The sequence below is a fragment of the Bombina bombina genome, chromosome 3 (genome assembly GCF_027579735.1).
Source record: "Bombina bombina isolate aBomBom1 chromosome 3, aBomBom1.pri, whole genome shotgun sequence".
NCBI classification, from domain to species: domain Eukaryota; kingdom Metazoa; phylum Chordata; class Amphibia; order Anura; family Bombinatoridae; genus Bombina; species Bombina bombina.
Window position 1 is genome coordinate 775035517 of NC_069501.1, and position 26353 is coordinate 775061869.

The 26353-nt window shown below is 37.5% G+C and overlaps 1 protein-coding gene across 1 annotated transcript in view; it reads left to right on the plus strand.

Moving 5' to 3' along the window:
* The window catches only part of SLC9A4 (solute carrier family 9 member A4), a 126678-nt gene extending 100719 nt beyond the window's left edge, over window positions 1-25959 (plus strand). The window contains exons 9-12 of the mRNA XM_053705449.1: window positions 497-596; window positions 6939-7058; window positions 12615-12702; window positions 25581-25959. Coding sequence (XP_053561424.1) covers window positions 497-596; window positions 6939-7058; window positions 12615-12702; window positions 25581-25915 — 643 coding nt within the window. The 3' untranslated portion in view covers window positions 25916-25959. The remainder of the gene's footprint in view (window positions 1-496; window positions 597-6938; window positions 7059-12614; window positions 12703-25580) is intronic.
* Window positions 25960-26353: the final 394 nt, after the last annotated feature.

Sequence of the window (26353 nt, forward strand, 5' to 3'; positions counted from 1 at the left end):
TTGCTTCATTCTCTTGATATCCTTTGCTGAAAAGAATATCTAAATATACTTAGTAGCTATTGATTGGTGGCTTTACATAAATGTCCATTGCTATTTCTTCAACAAATGATAGCTAAAGAATAATAGGAAATTAGATAACAGAAGTAAATTGGAATGTTGTTTAAAATTGTACTCTTTCTGAATCATAAAAGAAAAGTTTTGGGTCTCATGCCCCTTTAAAGGATTTTGAAATTCAACACCTCAAGTAAACAAGATCAAGTTACACACATCAATGCTTTTAACATTCAAATGGAGCCACAATGCAATAAACCTTATTATAAGCTGACAAAAGTTTTAGAATTATTTTAAATTATGTGCTCCAATTATGCAAAGCTTGTCATTTTACTAGCAAAAAGTTTATTTTTAAAAATAAATCATGTTCTTCTGTATTCATTATTCAAAGACTGTTTAACATGAAGTAATGTGTTCATTTGATTTTATATTTCTTAATTTTTAGAAAATATGATAGATGGAATGTGGCAAAACCTTCTTCTTCAGATGATGTTTTATACATGAAACATATTTTGAACCATGGTCTGTATCAAGTTCGTAAAAGGGTAAGATATCATTGAATCAGTAGAAATAAAACATTGTATCTTTATATTGTGTTATATTAAGCAAGTCTTTCAACTTCAATAGGTTTACCAAGCAATACTTTCCAAAATATATAAAATACTTGAGGAAGAAGAATAAGCATCATATAAATGAACTTATTAGAAAAAAACGTACCAATGAACAACTTACGTACCTAAAATTATCCTGTAATTTTTCAAACTAGTCCAGAATAAATATAAATGCTCATTAATACTGTATTATATGTACTAAATTCTGTTTTTACAATTTTTATAATCTTTATATATTTAACATAAGTTGTTATTCATTTTTCCTTTGGGACCGTCTCTTTTTAATGCAGGTGTTAAGTTCAATTTCTCTTGTTAAGTGTATCCAGTCCACGGATCATCCATTACTTATGGGATATATTCTCCTTCCCAACAGGAAGCTGCAAGAGTCCACCCACAGCAAAGCTGCTATATAGCTCCTCCCCTAACTGCCATTACCAGTCATTCTCTTGCAAGTCTCAACATAGATAGGAGGTCGTGAGAGTCTGTGGTTTTTTATACTTAGTTTATTTCTTCAATCAAAAGTTTGTTATTTTTAAATGGCACCGGAGTGTGCAGTTTATCTCAGGCAGTATTTGGAAGAAGAATCTGCCTGCGTTTTTTCTATGATCTTAGCAGACGTAACTAAGATCCAGTTGCTGTTCTCACACATTCTGAGGAGTAAGGTACTTCAGAGGGGGAATGGCGTGCAGGTTTTCCTGCAAATAAGGTATGTGCAGTAAAATATTTTTCTAAGGAATGGAATTGACTAAGAAAATACTGCTGATACCGAAGTAATGTAAGTACAGCCTTTAAATGCAGTGAAAGCGACTGGTACCAGGCTGATTGATAGAGATATATGCTAAGGTATGTGCAGTAATATATTTTTCTAAGGAATGGAATTGACTAAGAAAATACTGCTGATACCGAAGTAATGTAAGTAAAGCCTTAAATGCAGTGATAGCGACTGGATCAGGCTTATTAATAGACATACATACTCTTATAAGAATGTGTTTTAAAACGTTTGCTGGCATGTTTAATAGTTTTTTAACATATGTTTGGTGATAAAACTTATTGGGGCCTAATTTTTCCACATGGCTGGCTTAAATTTTGCATAGAAACAGTCATAGGGAAGGTAATCCACAGCTCAGCTGTGGCAGTTTTGTTGTGTCTGTTTAAAAAAATGTCGTTTTTTTTTTTTTTGTTTTTTTTAATCTGTTTTTTGCATTAAGGGGTTAATCATCCATTTGCAAGTGGGTGCAATGCTCTGTTAACTTATTACATGTACTGTAAAAATTTCGTTTGATTTACTGCCTTTTTTCACTGTTTTTCAAATTTTGACAAAATTTGTTTCTCTTAAAGGCACAGTAACGTTTGTTATATTTGCTTGTTAACTTGATTTAAAGTGTTTTCCAAGCTTACTAGTCTCTTTATTAGTTCTAACATGTCTAACATAGAGGAGGCTCTGTGTTTATTATGTTTAAAGCCATGGTGGAACCCCATTTTAGAATGTGTACCAGATGTACTGATTTCATGTTAAACAATAAAGATCATTTTTTGTATTTAAAAACATTATCACCAGAGGATTCTGTCGAGGGGGAAGTTATGCCGACTAACTCTCCCCACGTGTCAGACCCTTTGACTCCCGCTTTAGGGACTCACTCTCAAATGGCGCCAAGTACATCAAGGGCACCCATAGCGTTTATTTTACCAGAGGATTCTGTCGAGGGGGAAGTTATGCCGACTAACTCTCCCCACGTGTCAGACCCTTTGACTCCCGCTCCAGGGACTCACGCTCAAATGGCGCCAAGTATATCAATGGCGCCCATAGCGTTTATTTTACAAGACATGGCAAAGGTTGTGTATAATACACTGGCAGCAGTATTAGTCAGACTACCTGAAATTAAAGGAAAGCAAAACAGCTCTGGGGGTAGATACAGAGCATACAGACGCTTTAAGAACCATGTCTGATACTACCTCACAATATGCTTAGTCTGTGGGTGATATTTGTGACTCAGGGAAGATGATTTAACCTGATTCTGATATTTCTACATTTAAAATTTATGCTTGAGAACCTCCACTTGTTGCTCAGGGAGGCTTTAGCTGCTCTGAATGAATGTGTACAATCGCAGTGCCAGAAAAATTGTGTAGACTGGATAAATAATATGCAGTGCCGGTGTGTACTTATGTTTTTCCAATACCTAAAGAGGTTTACTAAAATTTTTCATAAGGAATGGGATAGACCAGGTGTGCCGTTCTCTTCCCCTCCTATTTTTTAGAAGAATGTTTTCTAATAGTTGCCACCACACGGGACTTATGGCAGACAGTTCCTAAGGTGGAGAGAAGAGTTTCTACTCTAGCTAAGCGTACCACTACCTCTGGCGAGGACTGTTGTGCTTTTTTAGATCCAATGGATAAAAAATGTTTATTCAACAAGGTTTTATCCTGCAGCCCCTTGCACGCATTGCTCCTGTCACTGCTGCTGCGGCGTTCTGGTTTGAGTCTCTTGATGAGGCTTTACAGGCTCCATTGGATGAATATATTTGACAAGCTTAGAGCACTTAAACTAGCCAATTCCTTTGTTTTCTGATGCCTTTGTTCCTTTGACTAGACTAACGGCTAAGAATTCTGTTTTTTACTATACTGGCGCGCAGAGCGCTATGGCTTATATCATGGTCAGCTGTCGTGACTTTAATAAATAAGCTACTTAACTTCCCTTCAAGGGGCAGACCCTATTCAGGCCTAGTTTGAAGGAGATTATTACTTATATCACTGGAGGAAAAGATCATGCCCTTCCTCAGGACAGGTCCAAATCAAGGGACAAAAAAGGCCTAATTTTCGTGCCTTTCGAAAATTCAAGGCAGGTGTGGCATCAACTTCCTCTAAGGCAAAATAAGAGGGAACTTTTGCTCAGTCCAAGGCGGTCTGGAGACAACCGGACCTGGAACAAAGATAGGCAGGTCAAGGAGCCTGCTGCTGCCTCTAAAACAGCATGAGGAACGGACCCCTATCTGGTAACGGATCCTATAGGGGGCAGACTTCATTCTTCGCCCAGGCGTGGGCAAGAGATGCCCAGGATCCCTGGGCATTGGAAATTATACCCCAGAGATATCTTCTGGATTTCAAAGCTTTCCCCCCAAAAAAGGGGAGTTTTTGCCTTTCACATTTATCTGCAAACCAGATAAAGAAAGAGACATTCTTGCATTGTGTACGTGACCCATTCAGTTCCAATAGAGGAACAGGGACACAGTTTTCCTCAAATCGGTTTGTGGTTCCCAAGGAAAGGAAACCTTCAGACCTATTTTGGATCTAAAAGATCTTAAACAAATTCTTTAGAATTCTATCATTTAAGATGGAAACTATTCGTACCATCTTAACTATGATCCAGGAGAGTCAATAGAGGACTACAATGGATTTGAAGGATGCTTATCCTCACATTACGATGCATAAAGATCACCATCGGTTTTTCAGGTTTGCCTTTCTAGACAGGCATTACCAGTTTGTAGCTCTTTCCTTTGGGTTAACTACAGCCCCTAGAATCTTTATGGAGGTTCTGGGGTAACTTTGGCGATCCTTAGGCCGCGGGGCATAGAAGTGGCCCCTTATTTAGACGACATCCTGATACAGGCGTCAAACATCCAAGTTGCCAAGTCTCATACGGACGTAGTACTGGCATTTCTGAGATCGCATGGGTGGAAAGTGAACAAGGAAAGAGTTCTCTATCCCCAATATCAAGGGTTTCCCTCCTAGGGATTCTGATAGATTTTGTAGAAATTAAAATTTACCTGACGGAGTCCAGGTTGTCAAAGTTTCTAAATTTCTGCCGTGTTCTTCATTCCATCCGCGCCCTTTGGTGGCTCAGTACATGAATGTAATCGGCTTAATGGTAGCGGCAAGGGACATAGTACCGTTTGCACGCCTACATTTCAGACCACTGCAACTATGCATGCTCAGCCAGAGGAACGGGGATTACACAGATTTGTTCTCCTGTTAAATCCGGACCAAGAAACCAGAGATTCTCTTCTCTGGTGACTATCTCGGGTCCATCTGTCCAAGGGTATGACCTTCCGCAGGTCAGATGGGACAATTGTTACAACAGATGCCAGCCTTTTAGGTTGGGATACAGTCTGGAACTCCCTGAAGGCTCAGGGATAGTGGACTCAGGAGGAGACCCTCCTTCTAAAGAATATTCTGGAACTGGGAGCGATATTCCATGCTTTTCAGACTTGGCCTCAGTTAGCAACTCTGAGGTACATCATATTTCAGTCGGACAATATCACGACTGTGGCTTACATCAACCATCAAGGGGGAACAGAAGTTCCCTAGCAATGTTAGAAGTCTTAAAATAATTCACTGGACAGAGACTCACTCTTGTCTAAAAGCTATCCCTATCCCAGGTGTTGAGAACTGGGAGGCAGATTTTCTAAGTCGTCAGACTTTTCATCCGGGGGAGTGGGAATTCCCTCCGGAGGGGTTTGCACAAGATCAAGCAGGAGAGTGCTTTGGTGCTTTTGACAGCGCCTGCGTGGCCACGCAGGACCAGGTATGCAGATCTGGTGGACATGTCATCCTTTCCACCACGGTCTCTGCTTCTGAGACAGGACCCTCTACCTCAGGGTCTTTTCAACCATCTAAATATAACTAATCTGAGATGGACTGCCTGGAGACAGAACGCTTGATGTTATCAAAGCATGGCTTCTCCGAGTCAGTAATTGATACCTTAATACAGGCATAAAAGCCTGTCTCTAGGAAAATTTAACATAAGATATGGTGTAAATATCTTATTGTTATGAATCCAAGGGTTACTCATGGAGTAAAGTCCGGATTCCCAGGATATTATCTTTTCTCCAAGATGATTTTGAGAAAAGGGTTGTCAGCTAGTTCTTTAAAAGGACAGATTTCTACTCTGTCTATTCTTTTGCACAAGCGTCTGGCAGGTATTCTAGACGTTCAGGCATTTGGTCAGGCTTTGGTTAGAACCAAGCCTGTGGTTAAAAATGTTGCTCCGCCATGGAGCTTAAAGCTGGTTCTTAAGGTTCTTCAAGGAGTTCCATTTGAACCTTTTCATTCCATAGATATCAAACTTCTATCTTGGAAAGTTCCTTTTTGGTAGCTATTTCCTCGGCTCATAGAGTCTCCGAGTTATCTGCGTTGCAATGTGATTCTCCTTATCTGGTTCTCCGTACGGATAAGGTAGTCCTGTGTACCAACCTGGGTTTTTACCTAAGGTGGTATCTAACAAGAATATCACTCAAGAGATTGTTGTTCCATTCTTGTATCCTAATCCTTCTTCAAAGAAGGAACGTCTATTACACAATTTGGACGTGGTTCGTGTTTTAAAGTTTTACTTACAAGCTACTACAGATTTTCATCAAACATTCACCTTGTTTGTTGTCTATTCTGGACAGAGGAGAGGTCAAAGGACTTCAGCAACCTCTCTGTCTTTTTGGTTAAAAAGCATAATTCATTTAGCTTATGAGACTGCTGGACAGCAGCCTCCTGAAGGGATTACAGCTCATTCTACTAGAGCTGTGGTTTTCACTTAGGCCTTTTTTAAATGTGGCTTCTGTTGAACAGATTACAAGACGGAGTCTTGGTCTGCGTTTCATACTTTTTCAAATTTAACAAATTTGATACCTTGCTTCTTCGGAGGCTATTTTTGGGAGAAAGGGTTTTTTACAGGCAGTGGTAACTTCCGTTTAAGTACCTGCCTTGTCCCTCCCATCATCCGTGTACTTTAGCTTTGGTATTGGTATCCCATAAGTAATGGATGATCCGTGGAATGGATACACTTAACAAGAGAAAACATAATTTATGCTTACCTGATAAATTTATTTCTCTTGTAGTGTATCCAGTCCACGGCCCGCCCTATCACTTTAAGGCAGGTAATTTTTCCATTAAACTACAGTCACCACTGCACCCTATGGTTTTCCTTTCTCTGCATGTTTTCGGTCGAATGACTGGTAATGGCAGTTAGGGGAGGAGCTATATAGCAGCTTTGCTGTGGGTGGACTCTTGCAGCTTCCTGTTGGGAAGGAGAATATATCCCATAAGTAATGGATGATCCGTGGACTGGATACACTACAAGAGAAATAAATTTATCAGGTAAGCATAAATTATGTTACTTTAGAGATAAATACTTTAAAGCTGATTTTGAAAGGTAATATCTTGATTACCTTTCTAAATATGCATACATACTCACTGTTAATATATCTATAATATGCTTCTAAACATGGTTTAGAGATACAATATTTATCCTTAATGTAATAATATTTGCTAATATGTATTATGTCAATTTAGACCCCTTCATACACTAAATACAACTTTCCAAATGAAGACAGCAAAAAGCAAAACCAAGAAATTCTTATTCGTCGCCATTTAAGCATCAATAAAGGAAATAGTCTGCCATATGAAAGACAGGTACGTCTATAATAACTAAAAGACAACAAAAACTGGTTTTGTCTGTCAATGGGCTGGATTAATAGCAGGTGCTTGTTGACAGGAGCCTTGTTGTAAAGGATAAGTAAATAAACAGTTTATTGAGCCTCGCTTCACCTATCTTTCAGAGCGCATTGTTATTGGGGGTTCTTGCCATAAAAAGCTATAGTTGACCAATTCATGAAACCAATTTCTAAATAATTAAAAGAACTACAACTTTAAGAAAATGCTTGAAACGCTGATAATGTATATGTGTGTATGTGTAGAATATTCACTGCTGGTTTGTTATAGAAAACTAGCCTTGCTTAAAGGGACAGTCTACCCAAGAACTTTTATTGTTTTAAAAGATAGATAATCCCTTTATTACCCATTCTCCAATTTTGCACAGCCAAGACAGTAATATTAATATACTTTTACCTCTTTGATTACCTTGTATCTAAGCATCTTCTGACAGCCCCCTGATCACATGACTTTTAATTATTATCTATTGACTTGCATTTTAGCCAATTAGTGCTGTGTTTTGCTAACTCTTAAATAACTCCCCGAGCATCAGCACAATGTTATCTATATGGCTCACATGAACTAGCAGTCTCCTGTTGTGAAAAGCAAATAAAAAAGCATGTGATAAGAGGTGGGCTTCAGGGACTTAGAAATTAGCATATGAGCCTGCCTAGGTTTAACTTTCAACAAAGAATAACAAGAGAACCAAGCACATTTGATGATAAAAGTAAACTGGAAAGTTGTTTAAAATGACATGCCCTATCTGAATAATGAAAGTTTAATTTTGACTAGGCTGTCCCTTTAATAGAATGAGCGGCGTCTCTGAAACTTTACAGACAGAACATGGGCAGACTGTGGGCATTGCATTGGTGTGATCAGGATGTGTCACCTAATCCTCGGCCAAGCATGGGAAATTCATAAATACTAATTGCTATTGTGAAGTATCTTGTTTTGCAGTTGTAATTCACTATTTCAAAGCTGACAATATTATCTTCGTTACATTTTGATTATATAAGGTATTTTCCCCCCATTTGAATTCGTTTTGTGAAGTTCTGGAGGTTCTTTTGTGATGTCGCTATCTTTGCCATTGGAAGTCATTCTGTGCACAGATTAGTGAACAGTTACAAGATAGACGCTTCTTCATTGATTAAAATGGAGCACTACCCTATAAGCCCTTTAAAAAAAACATACGACCAGATTGCGAGTTTTTCGTTTTGAGCCGTGCGGAGCTAACGGGCAGTTTTTACTCACTGCTCACTTACATGCAGCGCTGGTATTACGAGTTTTTACAAACCCAGCGTTAAAAGGCAAGAAGTGAGCGTTGAGCAAAATTTTGCTCATTACTGCACTCCAATACCAGAGCTGCTTAAGTAAGCGGTGAGCTGGTGTAACATGCTGGTGCACGATTTCCCCATAGGAATCAACGGGGAGAGCCGGCTGAAAAAAAGTCTAACACCTGCAAAAAGGAGCGTAAAGCTCCCTAACGCAGCTCCATTGATTCCTATGGGGAAATAAAATTTATGTTTACACCGAACACCCTAACATGAACCCCGAGTCTAAACACCCCTAATCTTACACTTATTAACCCCTAATCTGCCGCCCCCGACATCGCCGACACCTACGTTATACTTATTAACCCCTAATCTGCCGCTCCGGACACTGCAGCCACCTACATTATAGTTATGAACCCCTAATCTGCTGCCCCCAACATCGCCGACACCTACATTATATTTATTAACCCCTAATCTGTCGCCTCCAATGTCGCCGCAACCTACCTACACTAATTAACCCCTAATCTGCTGCCCCCAAAGTCGCCACCACTATAATAAACATATTAACCGCTAAACCGCCGCACTCCCGCCTCACAAACATTAGTTAAATATTATTAACCCCTAATCTGCCATCCCTAACATCGCCGCCACCTACCTATATTTATTAACCCCTAATCTGCCACCCCCAACATCACCGTCACTATACTAAATGTGTTAACCCCTAAACCTAAGTCTAACCCTAACACCCCCTAACTTAAATATAATTAAAAGAAATCTAAATAAAAATTCCTATCGTTAACTAAATTATTCCTATTTTAAAACTAAATACTTACCTATAAAATAAACCCTAAGCTAGCTACAATATAACTAATAGTTACATTGTATCTAGCTTAGGGTTTATTTTTATTTTACAGGCAAGTTTGTATTTATTTTAACTAAGTAGAATAGTTATTAAATAGTTATTAACTATTTAATAGCTACCTAGCTAAAATAAATACAAAGGTACCTGTAAAATAAAACCTAGCCTAAGTTACAATAACACCTAACACTACACTATAATTAAATAAATTAACTAAATTAACAACAATTAAATAAATTAAATTAAATTAGCTAAAGTCCAAAAAAAAACACTAAATTACAGAAAATAATAAACAAATTACAAGATATTTAAACTAATTACACCTAATCTAATAGCCCAATCAAAATAAAAAAAAGCCCCCCCAAAATAAAATAAAACCCTAGCCTAAACTAAACTATCAATAGCCCTTTAAAGGGCCTTTTGCGGGGCATTGCCCCAAAGTAATCAGCTCTTTTACCTGTAAAAAAAAATACAAGCAACCCCCCAACAGTAAAACCCACCACACACACACAACCAACCACCCAAAAAAAATACTATCTAAAAAAACCTAAGCTCCCCATTGCCCTGAAAAGGGCATTTGGATGGGCATTGCCCTTAAAAGGGCAGTTAGCTCTTTTGCGGCCCAAACCCTAACCTAAAAGTAAAACCCACCCAATACACCCTTAAAAAAAACCTAACACTAACTAAGATCGACTTACAGTTCTGAAGACCGGACATCCATCCTCAAGGAAGCGGCAGAAGTCTTCATCCAACCGGGCCTAAGTCCTCAACGAAGCTGGGAGAAGTCTTCATCCAAGCCAGGCGAAGTGGTCCTCCAGACGGGCAGAAGTCTTCATCCAGACAGCATCTTCTATCTTCATCCATCCGACACAGAGTGGCTCCATCTTCAAGACATCCGACGCGGAGCATCCTCTTCTTCCGACGACTAAAGACGAATGAAAGTTCCTTTAAGTGACGTCATCTAAGATGGCATTCCTTAGATTACGATCGGCTGATAGAATTCTATCAGCCAATCGGAATTAAGGTAGAAAAAATCCTATTGGCTGATGCAATCAGCCAATAGGATTGAAGTTCAATCCTATTGGCTGATCCAATCAGCCAATAGGATTGAGCTCTCATTCTATTGGCCGATTGGAACAGCCATTAGAATGCGAGCTCAATCCTATTGGCTGATTGCATCAGCCAATAGGAATTTTTCTACCTTAATTCCGATTGGCTGATAGAATTCTATCAGCCAATCGGAATCTAAGGGATGCCATTTTGGATGACGTCACTTAAAGGAACCTTCATTCATCTTTAGTCATCGGAAGAAGAGGATGCTCCGCGTCGGATGTCTTGAAGATGGAGCCACTCCACGTCGGATGGATGAAAATAGAAGATGCCGTCTGGATGAAGACTTCTGCCCGTCTGGGGACCACTTCGCCCGGCTTGGATGAAGACTTCTCCTGGCTTCGTTGAGGACTTTGGCCCAGTTGGATGAAGACTTCTGCCGCTTCATTGAGGATGGATATCCGGTCTTCAGAACTGTAAGTCGATCTTCAGGGGGTTAGTGTTAGGTTTTTTTAGGGCTATATTGGGTGGGTTTTATTTTTAGGTTAGGGTTTGGGACGCTTAAGGGCAATGCCCATTCAAATGCCCTTTTCAGGGCAATGGGGAGCTTAGGTTTTTTTAGATAGAATTTTATTTGGGGGGTTGGTTGTGTGGGTGGTGGGTTTTACTGTTGGGGAGGTTGTTTGTATTTTTCTTTTACAGGTAAAAGAGCTGATTACTTTGGGGCAATGCCCCACAAAAAGCCCTTTTAAGGGCTATTGGTAGCTTAGTTTAGGCTAGGGTTTTTTTTTATTTTGGGGGGGCCTTTTTTTATTTTGATAGGGCTATTAGATTAGGTGTAATTAGTTTAAATATCTTGTAATTTGCTTATTATTTTCTGTAATTTAGTGTTTGGTTTTTTTTGTACTTTAGCTAATTTAATTTAATTTATTTAATTGTTGTTAATTTATTTAATTATAGTGTACTGTTAGGTGTTATTGTAACTTAGGTTAGGTTTTATTTTACAGGTACTTTTGTATTTATTTTAGCTCGGTAGTTATTAAATAGTTAATAACTATTTAATAACTATTCTACCTAGTTAAAATAAATCCAAATTTGCCTGTAAAATAAAAATAAACTCTAAGCTATATACAATGTAACTATTAGTTATATTGTAGCTATTTTAGGGTTTATTTTATAGGTAAGTATTTAGTTTTAAATAGGATTAATTTAGTTAATGATATGAATTTTTAGTCAGATTTCTTTTAATTATATTTAAGTTAGGGGGTGTTAGGGTTAGGGTTAGACTTAGGTTTAGGGGTTAATACATTTAGTATAGTGGTGGCGATGTTGGGGGCAGCAGATTAGGGGTTAATAAATATAAGTAGGTGGCGGCGATGTTAGGGACGGCAGATTAGGGGCTAATAATATTTAACTAATGTTTGTGAGGCGGGAGTGCGGCGGTTTAGGGGTTAATATGTTTATTATAGTGGCAGCGACGTTGGGGACAGCAGATTAGGGGTTAATAAGTGTAGGTAGGTTGCGGCGACATTGGGGGCAGCAGATTAGGGGTTAATAAATATAATGTAATGTAGCAGTAGTGTTGGTTTAATAGCAATAGCCTGTAGTTTTTCTGTTAAACATGCACTGAGTTTTGGGTGAAAACTGCTACAGGAGTTATCTTTTTGTTGTTATAGAAATAATTTAGGTTTAGTGCATGTAAATATTTTTATAGTTTTTCATTAAAGGGACATTATACTGTAAAATGTGTTTCCAGTGACTTGCTATACTAACTGTTATGCTAGTTTTTCCTCAAGTTGAATAAAGCTTTGAATCTACATTAAAACACATAATATAACATTGTTAAAGTGATTTCAAACATCATCTTCTTGCAACTGTATCAGACACATGGGTTCCATATTACGTTTCATTGTTTAATTTTGAGTTTGGTTTGCATTGTCTAAATGTCATGGGAAAAGATGATATTACAAAGTACTGGCAAATGATAATGGATATATGAAAGCATAATAGTTTTTTGTGTCATGAGTAACAGTAGACAGGGCTGCACCAGTTAGGGATATAATTTGAGACAGACATGTATGTTGTGTGTTTATATACATTCTATGAATATACTATACTATAAGAGAGAGAGAGAGAGAGAGAGAGAGAGAGAGAGAGAGAGAGAGAGAGAGAGAGAGAGAGGGAGGGATAGATAGATAGAAAGATGATAGATGATAGATAGATAGATAGATAGATAGATAGATAGATAGATAGATAGATAGAGAGATAGATAGATAGATAGATAGATAGATAGATAGATAGATAGATAGATAGATAGATATAACCTTATATGTTAATCTTAATTTGTTACATTTACAGACCGGTGCCAAAAATATCCGTTATTTATCACTTCCACATGGCCAGGGCAGATCATTCGAAGATGATGGACAGCAGCAGTGGCTTCAAGGTAGTAAAATTAGATGCAATAAGACAGTAAGATAAAACACCTTTTTAATGCTTAGGTATATCTCTATGTAAATAAAAGTAATCATGTTTGCACCAGTAACCAGTGGTAATGCTACTTACTGACAAAATTAAAGACCAAAAAAAAATAGAACATAATCAAATAGTGAATACTATGCAATAGAGAAAAAATTATTGTATTAAAGAAATAAATCACGCTATTGAACCTAATGTTTCTTTTATCATTTTCAAAATATTTAATACATTAAAACAGTTTATACTTGCCTCCTCATCAAGAGTAACTATTATTACCCAAGGGGCCCACCTACATAACTTCCATAAGTGCAACACCCAGCGCTGAACACCCCCAAAACTGTGGGACCCCCTCCTTAAGCTCAATGGCCCTCCTAAATCATAAAAAAAAATCTTTAAAATAAAGACAAAATTGCTCTTCTTAAGAGGGTGGGGGAGTCCAATTCTGATAATGAGCCTCGCCACCACATTCTTAATTAATTAATCTCTTAACTAATTAACGGCTAGATTACAAGTTTTGTTGGTAAAAACTTGCGGTGCTAACAAGCCTTTTTTTTCCAGCGCTTACTTTAAACAACGCTGGTATTACATGTTTTCTGAATGCTTGCGTTAGCCTCAGAAAAGTGAGCGTTGAGCAAATTTAGCGCCACTTCTACCTGTAATACCAGCGTTGCTTACGGTAGCGGTAAGCTGGTAAAATATGCTTGTGCACGATCTCCCCATAGGAAACAATGGGGCTGAGCTGGCTGAAAAAAACCTAACACCTGCAAAAAAGCAGCGTTCAGCTCCTAATGCAGCCCTATTGTTTCCTATGGGAAAATACTTTCTAAGTCTACACCTAATACCCTAACATGAACCCTGAGTCTAAACACCCCTAACCTTACACTTATTAACCCCTAATCTGCCACCCCGACATCCTCGCCACCTGCATTATATTATTAACCCCTAATCTGCTGCCCCTAACATCTCCGACACCTACATTATTTTTATCAACCCCTACTCTGCCACCCCCAACCTCGCTGCCACCTAACTACAATTATTAACCCCTAATCTGCCGACCGGACATCGCCGCCACTATAATAAATGTATTAACCCCTAAACTCCACTCCAGCCTCGCAAACACTATTTAAATTTTATTAACCCCTAATCTGCCCCCCCCCCCAATGTCGTCGCTACTATATTAAATGTATTAACCCCTAAACCTAAGTCTAACCCTAACCCTCCCCTAACTTAAATCTATTTTTAATAAATCTAAATAAAATTACTATAATTAAATAAATTAATCCTATTTAAAACTAAATACTTACCTATAAAAAATAGAACATAATCAAATAGTGAATACTATGCAATAGAGAAAAAATTATTGTATTAAAGAAATAAATTTACGCTATTGAACCTAATGTTTCTTTTATCATTTTCAAAATATTTAATACATTAAAACAGTTTATACTTGCCTCCTCATCAAGAGTAACTATTATTACCCAAGGGGCCCACCTACATAACTTCCAACCCTCACTTTAAACAACGCTGGTATTACATGTTTTCTGAATGCTTGCGTTAGCCTCAGAAAAGTGAGCGTTGAGCAAATTTAGCGCCACTTCTACCTGTAATACCAGCGTTGCTTACGGTAGCGGTATGCTGGTAAAACGTGCTTGTGCACGATCTCCCCATAGGAAACAATGGGGCTGAGCTGGCTGAAAGAAACCTAACACCTGCAAAAAAGCAGCGTTCAGCTCCTATGCAGCCCCATTGTTTCCTATGGGAAAATACTTTCTAAGTCTACACCTAATACCCTAACATGAACCCTGAGTCTAAACACCCCTAACACTTATTAACCCCTAATCTGCTGCCCCCGACATCCTCGCCACCTGCATTATATTATTAACCCCTAATCTGCCGCTCCGGACATCGCCGCCACCTACATTATACCTATGAACCCCTAATCTGCTGCCCCTAACATCTCCGACACCTACATTATTTTTATTAACCCCTACTCTGCCACCCCCAACCTCGCCGCCACCTAACTACAATTATTAACCCCTAATCTGCCGACCGGACATCGCCGCCATTATAATAATAAAAGAGCTGATTACTTTGGAGCAATGCCCCGCAAAAGGCCCTTTTAAGGGCTATTTGTAATTTAGTTTAGGATAGGGAATTTTATTATTTTGGGGGTCTTTTTTTATTTTATTAGGGGATTAGATTAGGTGTAATTAGATTAAACTTCTTGTAATATTTTTTTATTTTTTGTAATTTAGTGGGGGGGGGGGTTGTACTATAGTTTATTTTATTGTATTTTATTTTAGATAATTGTAGTTAATTGATTTAATTAATTTATTGATAGTGTAGTGTTAGGTGTATTTGTAATTTAGGATTTATTTTACAGGTAATTTTGTAATTATTTTAACTAGGTAGCTATTAAATAGTTATTAACTATTTAATAGCTATTGTACCTAGTTAAAATAAATACAAAGTTGCCTGTAAAATAAATATAAATCCTAAAATAGCTACAATGTAACTATTAGTTATATTGTAGCTATATTAGGGTTTATTTTACAGGTAAGTATTTAGTTTTAAATAGGATTCATTTATTTAATTATAGTAATTTTATTTAGATTTATTAAAAATAGATTGAAGTTAGGGGGGTGTTAGGGTTAGACTTAGGTTTAGGGGTTAATACATTTAATATAGTAGCGGCAACGTTTGGGGGTGGCAGATTAGGGGTTAATAATTTTAGTTAGGTGGCGGCGATGTTAGGGGCAGCAAATTAGGGGTTCATAGGTATAATGTAGGTGGCGGCGATGTCCGGTCGCTAGATTAGGGTTTAAAAACTTTAGTTAAGTGTTTGCGATGTGGGGGGGGGGCTCGGTTTAGGGGTTAATAGGTAGTTTATGGGTGTTAGTGTACTTTGTAGCACTTTAGTTAAGAGCTTTATGTTCCGGCGTTAGCCCATAAAACTCTTAAGTACTGACTTTTATATGCGATAGGAGTCTTGGAGGTAGAGGCTGTACCGCTCACTTCTTCCAAGACTTGTAATACCAGCATTAGCCAAATCCCATTAAAAAGATAGGATACGCAATTGACGTAAGGGGATTTGCGGTATGGAAAAGTTGCGGAAGAAAAGTGTGCGATACACCTGTACCTGCCTGACTCGTAATACCAGCGGGCGTTAAAAAGCAGCGTTAGGACCCCTTAACGCTGATTTAAAAGCTAACGCCGAACTCGTAATCTAGCTGTAAGATTGTGTAATGTAAAATTGAACATAAGAGGGAATATATACAACGCTGGTATTACATGTTTTCTGAATGCTTGCGTTAGCCTCAGAAAAGTGAGCGTTGAGCAAATTTAGCGCCACTTCTACCTGTAATACCAGCGTTGCTTACGGTAGCGGTAAGCTGGTAAAACATGCTTGTGGACGATCTCCCCATAGGAAACAATGGGGCTGAGCTGGCTGAAAAAACCTAACACCTGCAAAAAAGCAGCGTTCAGCTCCTAATGCAGCCCCATTGTTTCCTATGGGAAAATACTTTCTAAGTCTACACCTAATACCCTAACATGAACCCTGATTCTAAACACCCCTAACCTTACACTTATTAACCCCTAATCTGCCACCCCGACATCCTCGCCACCTGCATTATATTATTAACCCCTAATCTGCTGCCCCTAACATCTCCGACACCTACATTATTTTTATCAACCCCTACTCTGCCACCCCCAACTTCGCCGCCACCTAACTACAATTATTAACCCCTAATCTGCCGACCGGACATAGCCGCCACTATAATAAATGTATTAACCCCTAAACCGCCGCACTCCAGCCTCGCAAACACTAGTTAAATTTTATTAACCCCTAATCTGCCCCCCCCAATGTCGCCGCTACTATATTAAATGTATTAACCCCTAAACCTAAGTCTAACCCTAACCCTCCCCTAACTTAAATCTATTTTTAATAAATCTAAATAAAATTACTATAATTAAATAAATTAATCCTATTTAAAACTAAATACTTACCTATAAAAAATAGAACATAATCAAATAGTGAATACTATGCAATAGAGAAAAAATTATTGTATTAAAGAAATAAATTTACGCTATTGAACCTAATGTTTCTTTTATCATTTTCAAAATATTTAATACATTAAAACAGTTTATACTTGCCTCCTCATCAAGAGTAACTATTATTACCCAAGGGGCCCACCTACATAACTTCCAACCCTCACTTTAAACAACGCTGGTATTACATGTTTTCTGAATGCTTGCGTTAGCCTCAGAAAAGTGAGCGTTGAGCAAATTTAGCGCCACTTCTACCTGTAATACCAGCGTTGCTTACGGTAGCGGTATGCTGGTAAAACGTGCTTGTGCACAATCTCCCCATAGGAAACAATGGGGCTGAGCTGGCTGAAAGAAACCTAACACCTGCAAAAAAGCAGCGTTCAGCTCCTATGCAGCCCCATTGTTTCCTATGGGAAAATACTTTCTAAGTCTACACCTAATACCCTAACATGAACCCTGAGTCTAAACACCCCTAACACTTATTAACCCCTAATCTGCTGCCCCCGACATCCTCGCCACCTGCATTATATTATTAACCCCTAATCTGCCGCTCCGGACATCGCCGCCACCTACATTATACCTATGAACCCCTAATCTGCTGCCCCTAACATCTCCGACACCTACATTATTTTTATTAACCCCTACTCTGCCACCCCCAACCTCGCCGCCACCTAACTACAATTATTAACCCCTAATCTGCCGACCGGACATCGCCGCCATTATAATAATAAAAGAGCTGATTACTTTGGAGCAATGCCCCGCAAAAGGCCCTTTTAAGGGCTATTTGTAATTTAGTTTAGGATAGGGAATTTTATTATTTTGGGGGTCTTTTTTTATTTTATTAGGGGATTAGATTAGGTGTAATTAGATTAAACTTCTTGTAATATTTTTTTATTTTTTGAAATTTAGTGGGGGGGGGGGTTGTACTATAGTTTATTTTATTGTATTTTATTTTAGATAATTGTAGTTAATTTATTTAATTAATTTATTGATAGTGTAGTGTTAGGTGTATTTGTAATTTAGGATTTATTTTACAGGTAATTTTGTAATTATTTTAACTAGGTAGCTATTAAATAGTTATTAACTATTTAATAGCTATTGTACCTAGTTAAAATAAATACAAAGTTGCCTGTAAAATAAATATAAATCCTAAAATAGCTACAATGTAACTATTAGTTATATTGTAGCTATATTAGGGTTTATTTTACAGGTAAGTATTTAGTTTTAAATAGGATTCATTTATTTAATTATAGTAATTTTATTTAGATTTATAAAAAATAGATTGAAGTTAGGGGGTGTTAGGGTTAGGGTTAGACTTAGGTTTAGGGGTTAATACATTTAATATAGTAGCGGCAACGTTTGGGGGTGGCAGATTAGGGGTTAATAATTTTAGTTAGGTGGCGGCGATGTTAGGGGCAGCAAATTAGGGGTTCATAGGTATAATGTAGGTGGCGGCGATGTCCGGTCGCTAGATTAGGGTTTAAAAACTTTAGTTAAGTGTTTGCGATGTGGGGGGGGGGCTCGGTTTAGGGGTTAATAGGTAGTTTATGGGTGTTAGTGTACTTTGTAGCACTTTAGTTAAGAGCTTTATGTTCCGGCGTTAGCCCATAAAACTCTTAAGTACTGACTTTTATATGCGATAGGAGTCTTGGAGGTAGAGGCTGTACCGCTCACTTCTTCCAAGACTTGTAATACCAGCGTTAGCCAAATCCCATTAAAAAGATAGGATACACAATTGACGTAAGGGGATTTGCGGTATGGAAAAGTTGCGGAAGAAAAGTGTGCGATACACCTGTACCTGCCTGACTCGTAATACCAGCGGGCGTTAAAAAGCAGCGTTAGGACCCCTTAACGCTGCTTTAAAAGCTAACGCCGAACTCGTAATCTAGCCGTAAGATTGTGTAAAGTAAAATTGAACATAAGAGGGAATATATACTGCCCTGTTATGATGAAGATGACAATATGACGCTTTCATACGTGGTTTGGGAAGAGTTTTTTATTTTAGGGTCTAATTTAAGGGAAAGTCAACACCAGAATGATTGTTGTTTAAAAAGATAGATAATCCCTTTATTACCCATTCCCCAGTTTTGCATAACACAGTTATAATAATACACATTTTACCTCTGTAATTACCTTGTATCTAAGCCTCTGCAGACTGCCCCCTTATTTTAGTTCATTTAACAGACTTGCATATTAGCCAATCAGTGCTCACTCCTTTGTAAATTCACGTGCGTGAGCTCAATGTTATCCATGTGAAACACATGAACTAACGCCCTCTAGTGGTGAAAAACAATCAAAATGTTTTCAGATTAGAGACGACCTTCAAGGTCTAAGAAATTAGCATATGAATTTCCTAAGTTTAGCTTTCAACTAAGAATACCAAGAGAACAAAGCAAAATTGGTGATAAAAGTAAATTAAAAAGTTGTTTAAAAGTACATGCCCTATTTGAATCATGAAAGTTTTTTTGGACTTGACTGTCTCTTTAAGTGCTGAAGAAAACAATCCTTTTGTGTTAATGGTTTCTAGTCCTTTAGATGTTTGGAGTCCAAAATGATGGAAGTTCTAATATTTGGATATACCATACTGGGGGGTGCTGGGGGGGGGGTTAATGGAGCAGTGTGGCATTAAACTACAAGGGACCTGTATCACAAGGTCCTTCAATTCCAAACATCAGGAACAACTAGTAGGCCAAATTTGGAGACTAGAGCACAAGTCAAATAATCACCAGTAAACATGGTTACCAACCTACACTCACCCAAGGAAATCCTAAAATACATGCCTGTTAGGACCTGGTGAGTCAAAATGAAGAACCTTTATGTAGCAGTCAGCTCTTAGGTGCTTGGACATTGGGTTGGGGGGTCATGTAGGGAACATTAATTAGGTACTAGAAAGGTTACCTTTCTATGGGCTGTTGTTGTTACTGAGGCCAATGTTGCAAGGAGGGCTATGGTGCTTAGAGTTAAGTGCAGTTGGGGAGGCTACAGATAGGATTACGTGGGCAGCTAAGATCAGATGCTCCTTACTATACTGGTTGTTGCAAGCAACTGCTATTATTCAGTGACACAAAAATATGTTATTGAAAAAAATGCTGATTGCATCAATATACAGACACAGACATGGAGCTGTAACTAAAAAATGCTAACTGTTGCAATATTTAATTACTGGATTTAAATCTACATCATACAGTGCTATATGTCTAGTGTAGATGGGATAAAATTATGCTAAGGTCAAGTCAAATAAACAACTGTAATTAAATTAGTCTTGAATTGTTGCATGCCTGTTCCAGATTCATGCCCTGGTAAACTTAGAAAACGCTAACAGTTTTATAGAAAAAAAAATATAGAAAAAAAAATAATAATAAAAAACAAAGTCACAATAAACATACATTCCAGGTCTGTATTTAGTCACCATTCTCCATTGTTATGAATTCTGTAGCAAAGATTCTTCTCACAGCAAGCAGTATGGCTCTGGAAGCGTGCCAGAAGTAGGACTGGCACATCCCTGTTCTAGTTAAATATAGGTTGCCTTAGCTTCAGTAACTGTAATATGTGATAATAGTACTAGCTCTGCCCAGCTAGTAGTTTTCCTCAGCTGTATTTGTCATAACACCCAGCAGTGTCAGTAAATCACATAATACATAATCAGTTTATTTACTCTACTCAGACTGATTTTACTACCTGGCTTGTTTGCTACTGAGTTTGTAGATGTTAAAAAAAGGACCATATTGGTTTCTTACTATGGTTAACAATAACAATACACTATACTCCGATTCTATAGTACACTGAACAACTGAGTGTCTTCAAAATGTTTCTGGCGGGTGGAAGGTAACAAAATAAAAAACCTAAGCATAATAATATATATATATATAGATGTATAGAGAGAAGGGGGGGGGGGGGTCCCACTCACCCTATTTTAACTCTATATTAAATATGTATTGAGATAAGCAATGTGCACTTTACATCATTTGATATATAGAGGCTGTGCTGCATTCAACGGCACCAATACGCTCACCTAACATCGCTGCCGCGGACCTGAATACGCTCTCCTTATTTAACAATAAAGCTGTCAAAAAGCTGCGCACCAAGTACGGGGTGATGAGCAGTGAACTGTTGTTAGCTAACAGTCATCGATCTCGCTGCTCTTCAGCTTTTTCACAGCTTTATTTATATACTGTCACTAAACACCACCACTATACTAAACTGTTTGACCCCTATCCCACCGCTCCCGGACCCCGCCGCAACTAAATAAAGTTATTAACCCCTATCTCGCTGCTCCAAGAGCCCACTGCCACTCTAATAAAGTTATTAATCCCTATTCCACCGCTCCCGGGGCCCACCGCCACCTACATTATGTTATTAACCCCTAATCTGCTGCCCCCTACACCGCCGACACCTACATTATGTTATTAACCCCTATCCCGCCATGCCGGAGCCCACCGCAACTAAATAAAGTTATTAATCCCTAAACCGCCAGTCCCCCACATCGCCATAAACTAAATGAACCTATTAACCCCTAAACCTAACAACCCGCTAACCTTATATTAAATATTAACTCATCCCTATCTTATAATAGATTTAAACTTACCTTTAAAATTACATTAAACTATATTAAATTAATAATTAACCTAGCCTAACTATTATGCTAAAATTACATTAAACTATATTAAATTAATAATTAACCTACCCTAACTATTATACTAAAATTACATTAAACTATATTAAATTAATAATTAATCTACCCTAACTATTATACTAAAATTACATTAAACTATATTAAATTAATAATTAATCTAACCTAACTTTTATACTAAAATTACATTAAACTACAAATTAAATTAACTATATTATATATTTAGACACCTAACCCTACTCAAATTATTAAAATCTACACTAAAAAATTACTAAGTTACAAAAAACTAACAACTAAGTTACAAAAAATAACAAACACTAAGTTACACAAAAAAATAAACACTAAGTTACAAAAAATAAAATAGAAATTATCAAAGATTTAAACTAATTTCCCCTAATCTAAGGGCCCTATGAAAATAAAAAAGCCCCCCCAAAATAAAAAAACCCTAACCTACAGTAAATTACAAATAGCCCTTAATAGGGCCTTTTGCGGGGCATTGCCTCAAAGAAATCAGCTCTTTTACCTGTAAAGAAAAAATACAAATACCCCCCCAACAGTAAAACCCACCACCCACACAACCAACCTTCCAAATAAAAACCTAATCTTAAAAAAACCTAAGCTCCCCATTGCCCTGAAAAGGGCATTTGTATGGGCATTGCCCTTAAAAGGGCATTTAGCTCTTTTGCAGCCCAAACCCTAATCTAAAACTAAAACCCACCTAATAAACCCTTAAAAAATCCTAACACTAAACCCAGAAGATTCACTTACAGTTTTGAAGATCCAACATCCCTCCTCCAAGAAGCCGGTAGAAGTCTTCATCCAAGTGGCCAAAGTCTTCCTCCAAGCCCACAGAAGTCTTCACCCAGACGGCATCTTCTATCTTCATCCATCCGGTGTGGAGCGGCTCCATCTTCAAGACATCCGATGCGGAGCATCCTCTTCAATTGACGGCTTCTTCAGAATGAAGGTTCCTTTAAATGACGTCATCCAAGATGGCGTCCCTTAGATTACGATTGGCTGATTGAATCGGAATTAAGGTTGAAAAAATCCTATTGGCTGATGCAATCAGCCAATAGGATTAAACTTCAATCCTTTTGGCTAATCCAATCAGCCAATAGGATTGAGATCACATTCTATTGGCTGTTCCAATCAGCCAATAGAATTCAAGCTCAATCCTATTGGCTGATTGCAAAAGCCAATAGGATTTTTTCAACCCTAATTCCGATTGGCTGATAGAATTCTATCAGCCAATCGGAATCTAAGGGACGCCATCTTGGATGACATAATTTAAAGGAACCTTCATTGCGAAGAAGCCGTCGATTGAAGAGGATGCTCCACGTTGGATGTCTTGAAGATGGAGCCGCTCCGCACCGGATGGATGAAGATAGAAGATGCTGTCTGGGTGAAGGCTTCTGTGGGCTTGGAGGAAGACTTCGGCCGGCTTCTTGGAGGATGGATGTCGGATCTTCAAAACTGTAAGTGAATCTTCTGGGGTTAGTGTTAGGATTGTTTAAGGGTTTATTGGGTGGGTTTTAGTTTTAGATTAGGGTTTGGGCTGCAATAGAGCTAAATGCCCTTTTAAGGGCAATGCCCATACAAATACCCTTTTCAGGGCAATGGGGAGCTTAGGTTTTTTTAGATTAGGTTTTTATTTGGGAGGTTGGTTATGTGGGGGGTGGGTTTTACTGTTGGGGGGGGTATTTGTATTTTTTCTTTACAGGTAAAAGAGCTGATTTATTTGGGGCAATGCCCCGCAAAAGGCCCTTTTAAGGGCTATTTGTAGTTTATTGTAGGTTAGGGTTTTTTTATTTTGGGGGGCTTTTTTATTTTCATAGGGCCCTTAGATTAGGTTAATTAGTTTAAATCTTTGATCATTTCTTTTTTATTTTTTGTAACTTAGTGTTTATTTTTTTGTGTAGATTTCAATTATTTGAGTAGGGTTAGGTGTTTAAATATATAATATAGTTAATTTAATTTGTAGTTTAATGTAATTTTAGTATAAAAGTTAAGGTAGATTAATTATTAATTTAATATAGTTTAATGTAATTTTAGTATAATAGTTAGGGTAGATTAATTATTAGTTTAATATAGTTTAATGTAATTTTAGCATAATAATTAGGGTAGATTAATTATTAGTTTAATATAGTTTAATGTAATTTTAGTATAATAGTTAGGGTAGGTTAATTATTAATTTAATATAGTTTAATGTAATTTTAAAGGAAAGTTTAAATGTATTGTAAGATAGTGAGTTAATATTTAATATAAGGTTAGCGGGTTGTTAGGTTTAGGGGTTAATAGTTTAATTTAGTTTATGGCAATGTGGGGGCTGGCGGTTTAGGGGTTAATAGGTTTAGTAAGTGCTAGTGATGTGGGAGGCCAGGGGTTTAGGGGTTAATACATTTATTTAGTTGCGGTGGGGTCCGGGAGTGGCAGGATAGGGGTTAATAACTTTATGTAGGTGTCAGCGGTGTCGGGAGTGGCAGATTAGGGGTTAATAACATAATGAAGGTGGCGGCAGTGTAGGGGGCAGCAGATTAGGGGTTAATAAGTATAATGTAGGTGGTGGCGGTGTCGGGCGGCAGATTAGGGGTTAATAACATAATGTAGATGGCGGCGGTGTAGGGGGCGGCAGATTAGTGGTTAATAAGTATAATGTAGGTGGCGGCGATGTAAGGGGCAGCAGATTAGGGGTGTTTAGACTCAGGATATATGTTAGGGTGTTAGGTGTAAACGTAACTTTTATTCTCTCATAGGAATCAATGGGATATTGGGCAGCAGCGAACATAAGCTTTCGCTGCTTTCAGACTCCCATTGATTCCTATGGCATCCCAACCAAGTACGCTGGGCCGGAATAGTGGCTAGCATACCTGGTAGTTATTTGATAACTAGCAAAAGTAGTCAGATAGTGCCGAATTTGCATTCGGAACATCTCTAGTGACGTAAGCATCGATCTGTGTTGGACTGAGACCGGCGGATAGTATGTTACGTCACAGATTTCTACTTTTGCCGGTCTGTAGGCTTTGATAAATAAGGCGAATCAAGCTCTCCTCAATTACACTGTGGAATTTCATCGTATTTGCGGTTGAAGGCTTTATAAATAGGCCTCCTAGAGTCTTATGTGACACATAACAATGTAAGGAGCTTCTGCTTTTTATACGGTTATGTCCTGATTATGTCTTGGTTTCATTCATTTTTGAGAAGAGAGGGTGGTACATTTGTTATTGACAATTTATTTAGTATATCTTAATGTTAAATTTAAAGCATTTAAAAAACATATGATTGCTCAAGAGTTATATTGTCCCCTAGTGCATTCTATTTAACATTAATTGTATTTTTGATGAAAAAAAGACAGTTTCAATGCCTCCTTTATTTTAAATAATTAAATTGCACTTTTTAAATTCTCACATGCTATCTAGAAGGTTTAGTAACCATTCATTACAAAGAATAAGTTTTGTTCTTTTAAGAAAGTATTGTCTTAATTGTATAAGTTTATTATTGGCTTTCATCCCTTTCAACCTTACATAAACCTGGGGTTTATCAGAAGAGACAAATTAATTTTAACACTTAAAACATAATGATCAATAGATCCAGTTACCACTAATTGAAAAGAGGAGATTATTCTCTTTCCAATCAGTGATCACTTTCATCTTTAATTATCCTGGGGGAGTTAATGCCTCTTTATTTCACATTTTAAGAATCTGACTCTAGACATCCAAAAGTGGGGGTACCCACTCTTGCCTTTAATAGATGCCCATGAATATTAGTGTTTAGTTTTTAAAGAATGTGTTTATGTATACAAAAATAATCTTACTAAGTATATGAAGTTATTCTATTGGCGTCAATAAAACACATCAAGTTTAATCTCTAGTAAAATAATAAATAACCAATACATATTAAAATAAAAGTATAAGCCTTGTTTTTATTTTTTGTCAATTTCTGACCATTTTAATTTTAAAAGATTTGCATGCAATTACCAAATTATATACTAATGAATACATTTTCTTGTTTGCAAAATAGAATTGTGAATTTTAACTAAAATAATTAAATTTAAATTGTTTGCAAATGTGGGCATACTTCTACCCTTCAATGTTATTTAACTGTAAACAAAAATGGTAATAGTGCGACATACCTCTTGAGCATAATACCATTAAGTGTGTTTCTCTCAGGTGATGGTGACAATGACTCCGTATTTGTTGAAAGTGAGGATTTGCCACATTTAACAAAGCCTACCTCATGGAAACCATCTATAGATTGGAAAAATAAGAAGACTAATAGAGAAGGTTCTAGAAATTCAAGGAAACATATACCCCAAAGACAGCTAATAGTGAAACCAAGATATCAACCCACAAAAGGGAAACCATACTTTGAAGTGGTATTAGAGGAGGATGTGCAGAGATGTGAATCAGATGAAGAAAGCCATGACCATGACGCTACAGCACCCACCACTGCAAGTCTGATTAACAAATCACAATATGGAGATGACCATTCTCAACCAATGTAACTTCTCTTTTTTAATAAAGTGACACAATAAAAACTTTAAAAATACTCAAATTGCCAGTATTGTGTGGGAGCAATTGAGATTAAGTAAATGGCATCATTGCCAGGATCAGCATTTTAAACATTAAAATAGATCATTTAAACAAAGCCTTATTTATAAATTGTAAATACTTAGGGCTAGATTAAATATTTTAACCGATCTCTGGTTAAATTTTCTAAAAGTGCCCCAAATGCCCTCAAAATAGAGGGCATAGTTATTTTTAATTTAAAAAATGTAGCATTTTTTAAAAATAGAAAACAACTGCACTAGGCAGCTTTTGGGGTCTAAAGTTGGTGTGAGTGGGGTGTTAGAATAAAAAGGGCACTGAAAAGTGCCTTTACATTGCAGTCTATGGGAACTGTATGTTCCCATAGACTGCATGTAAATATAAATTAATATGCT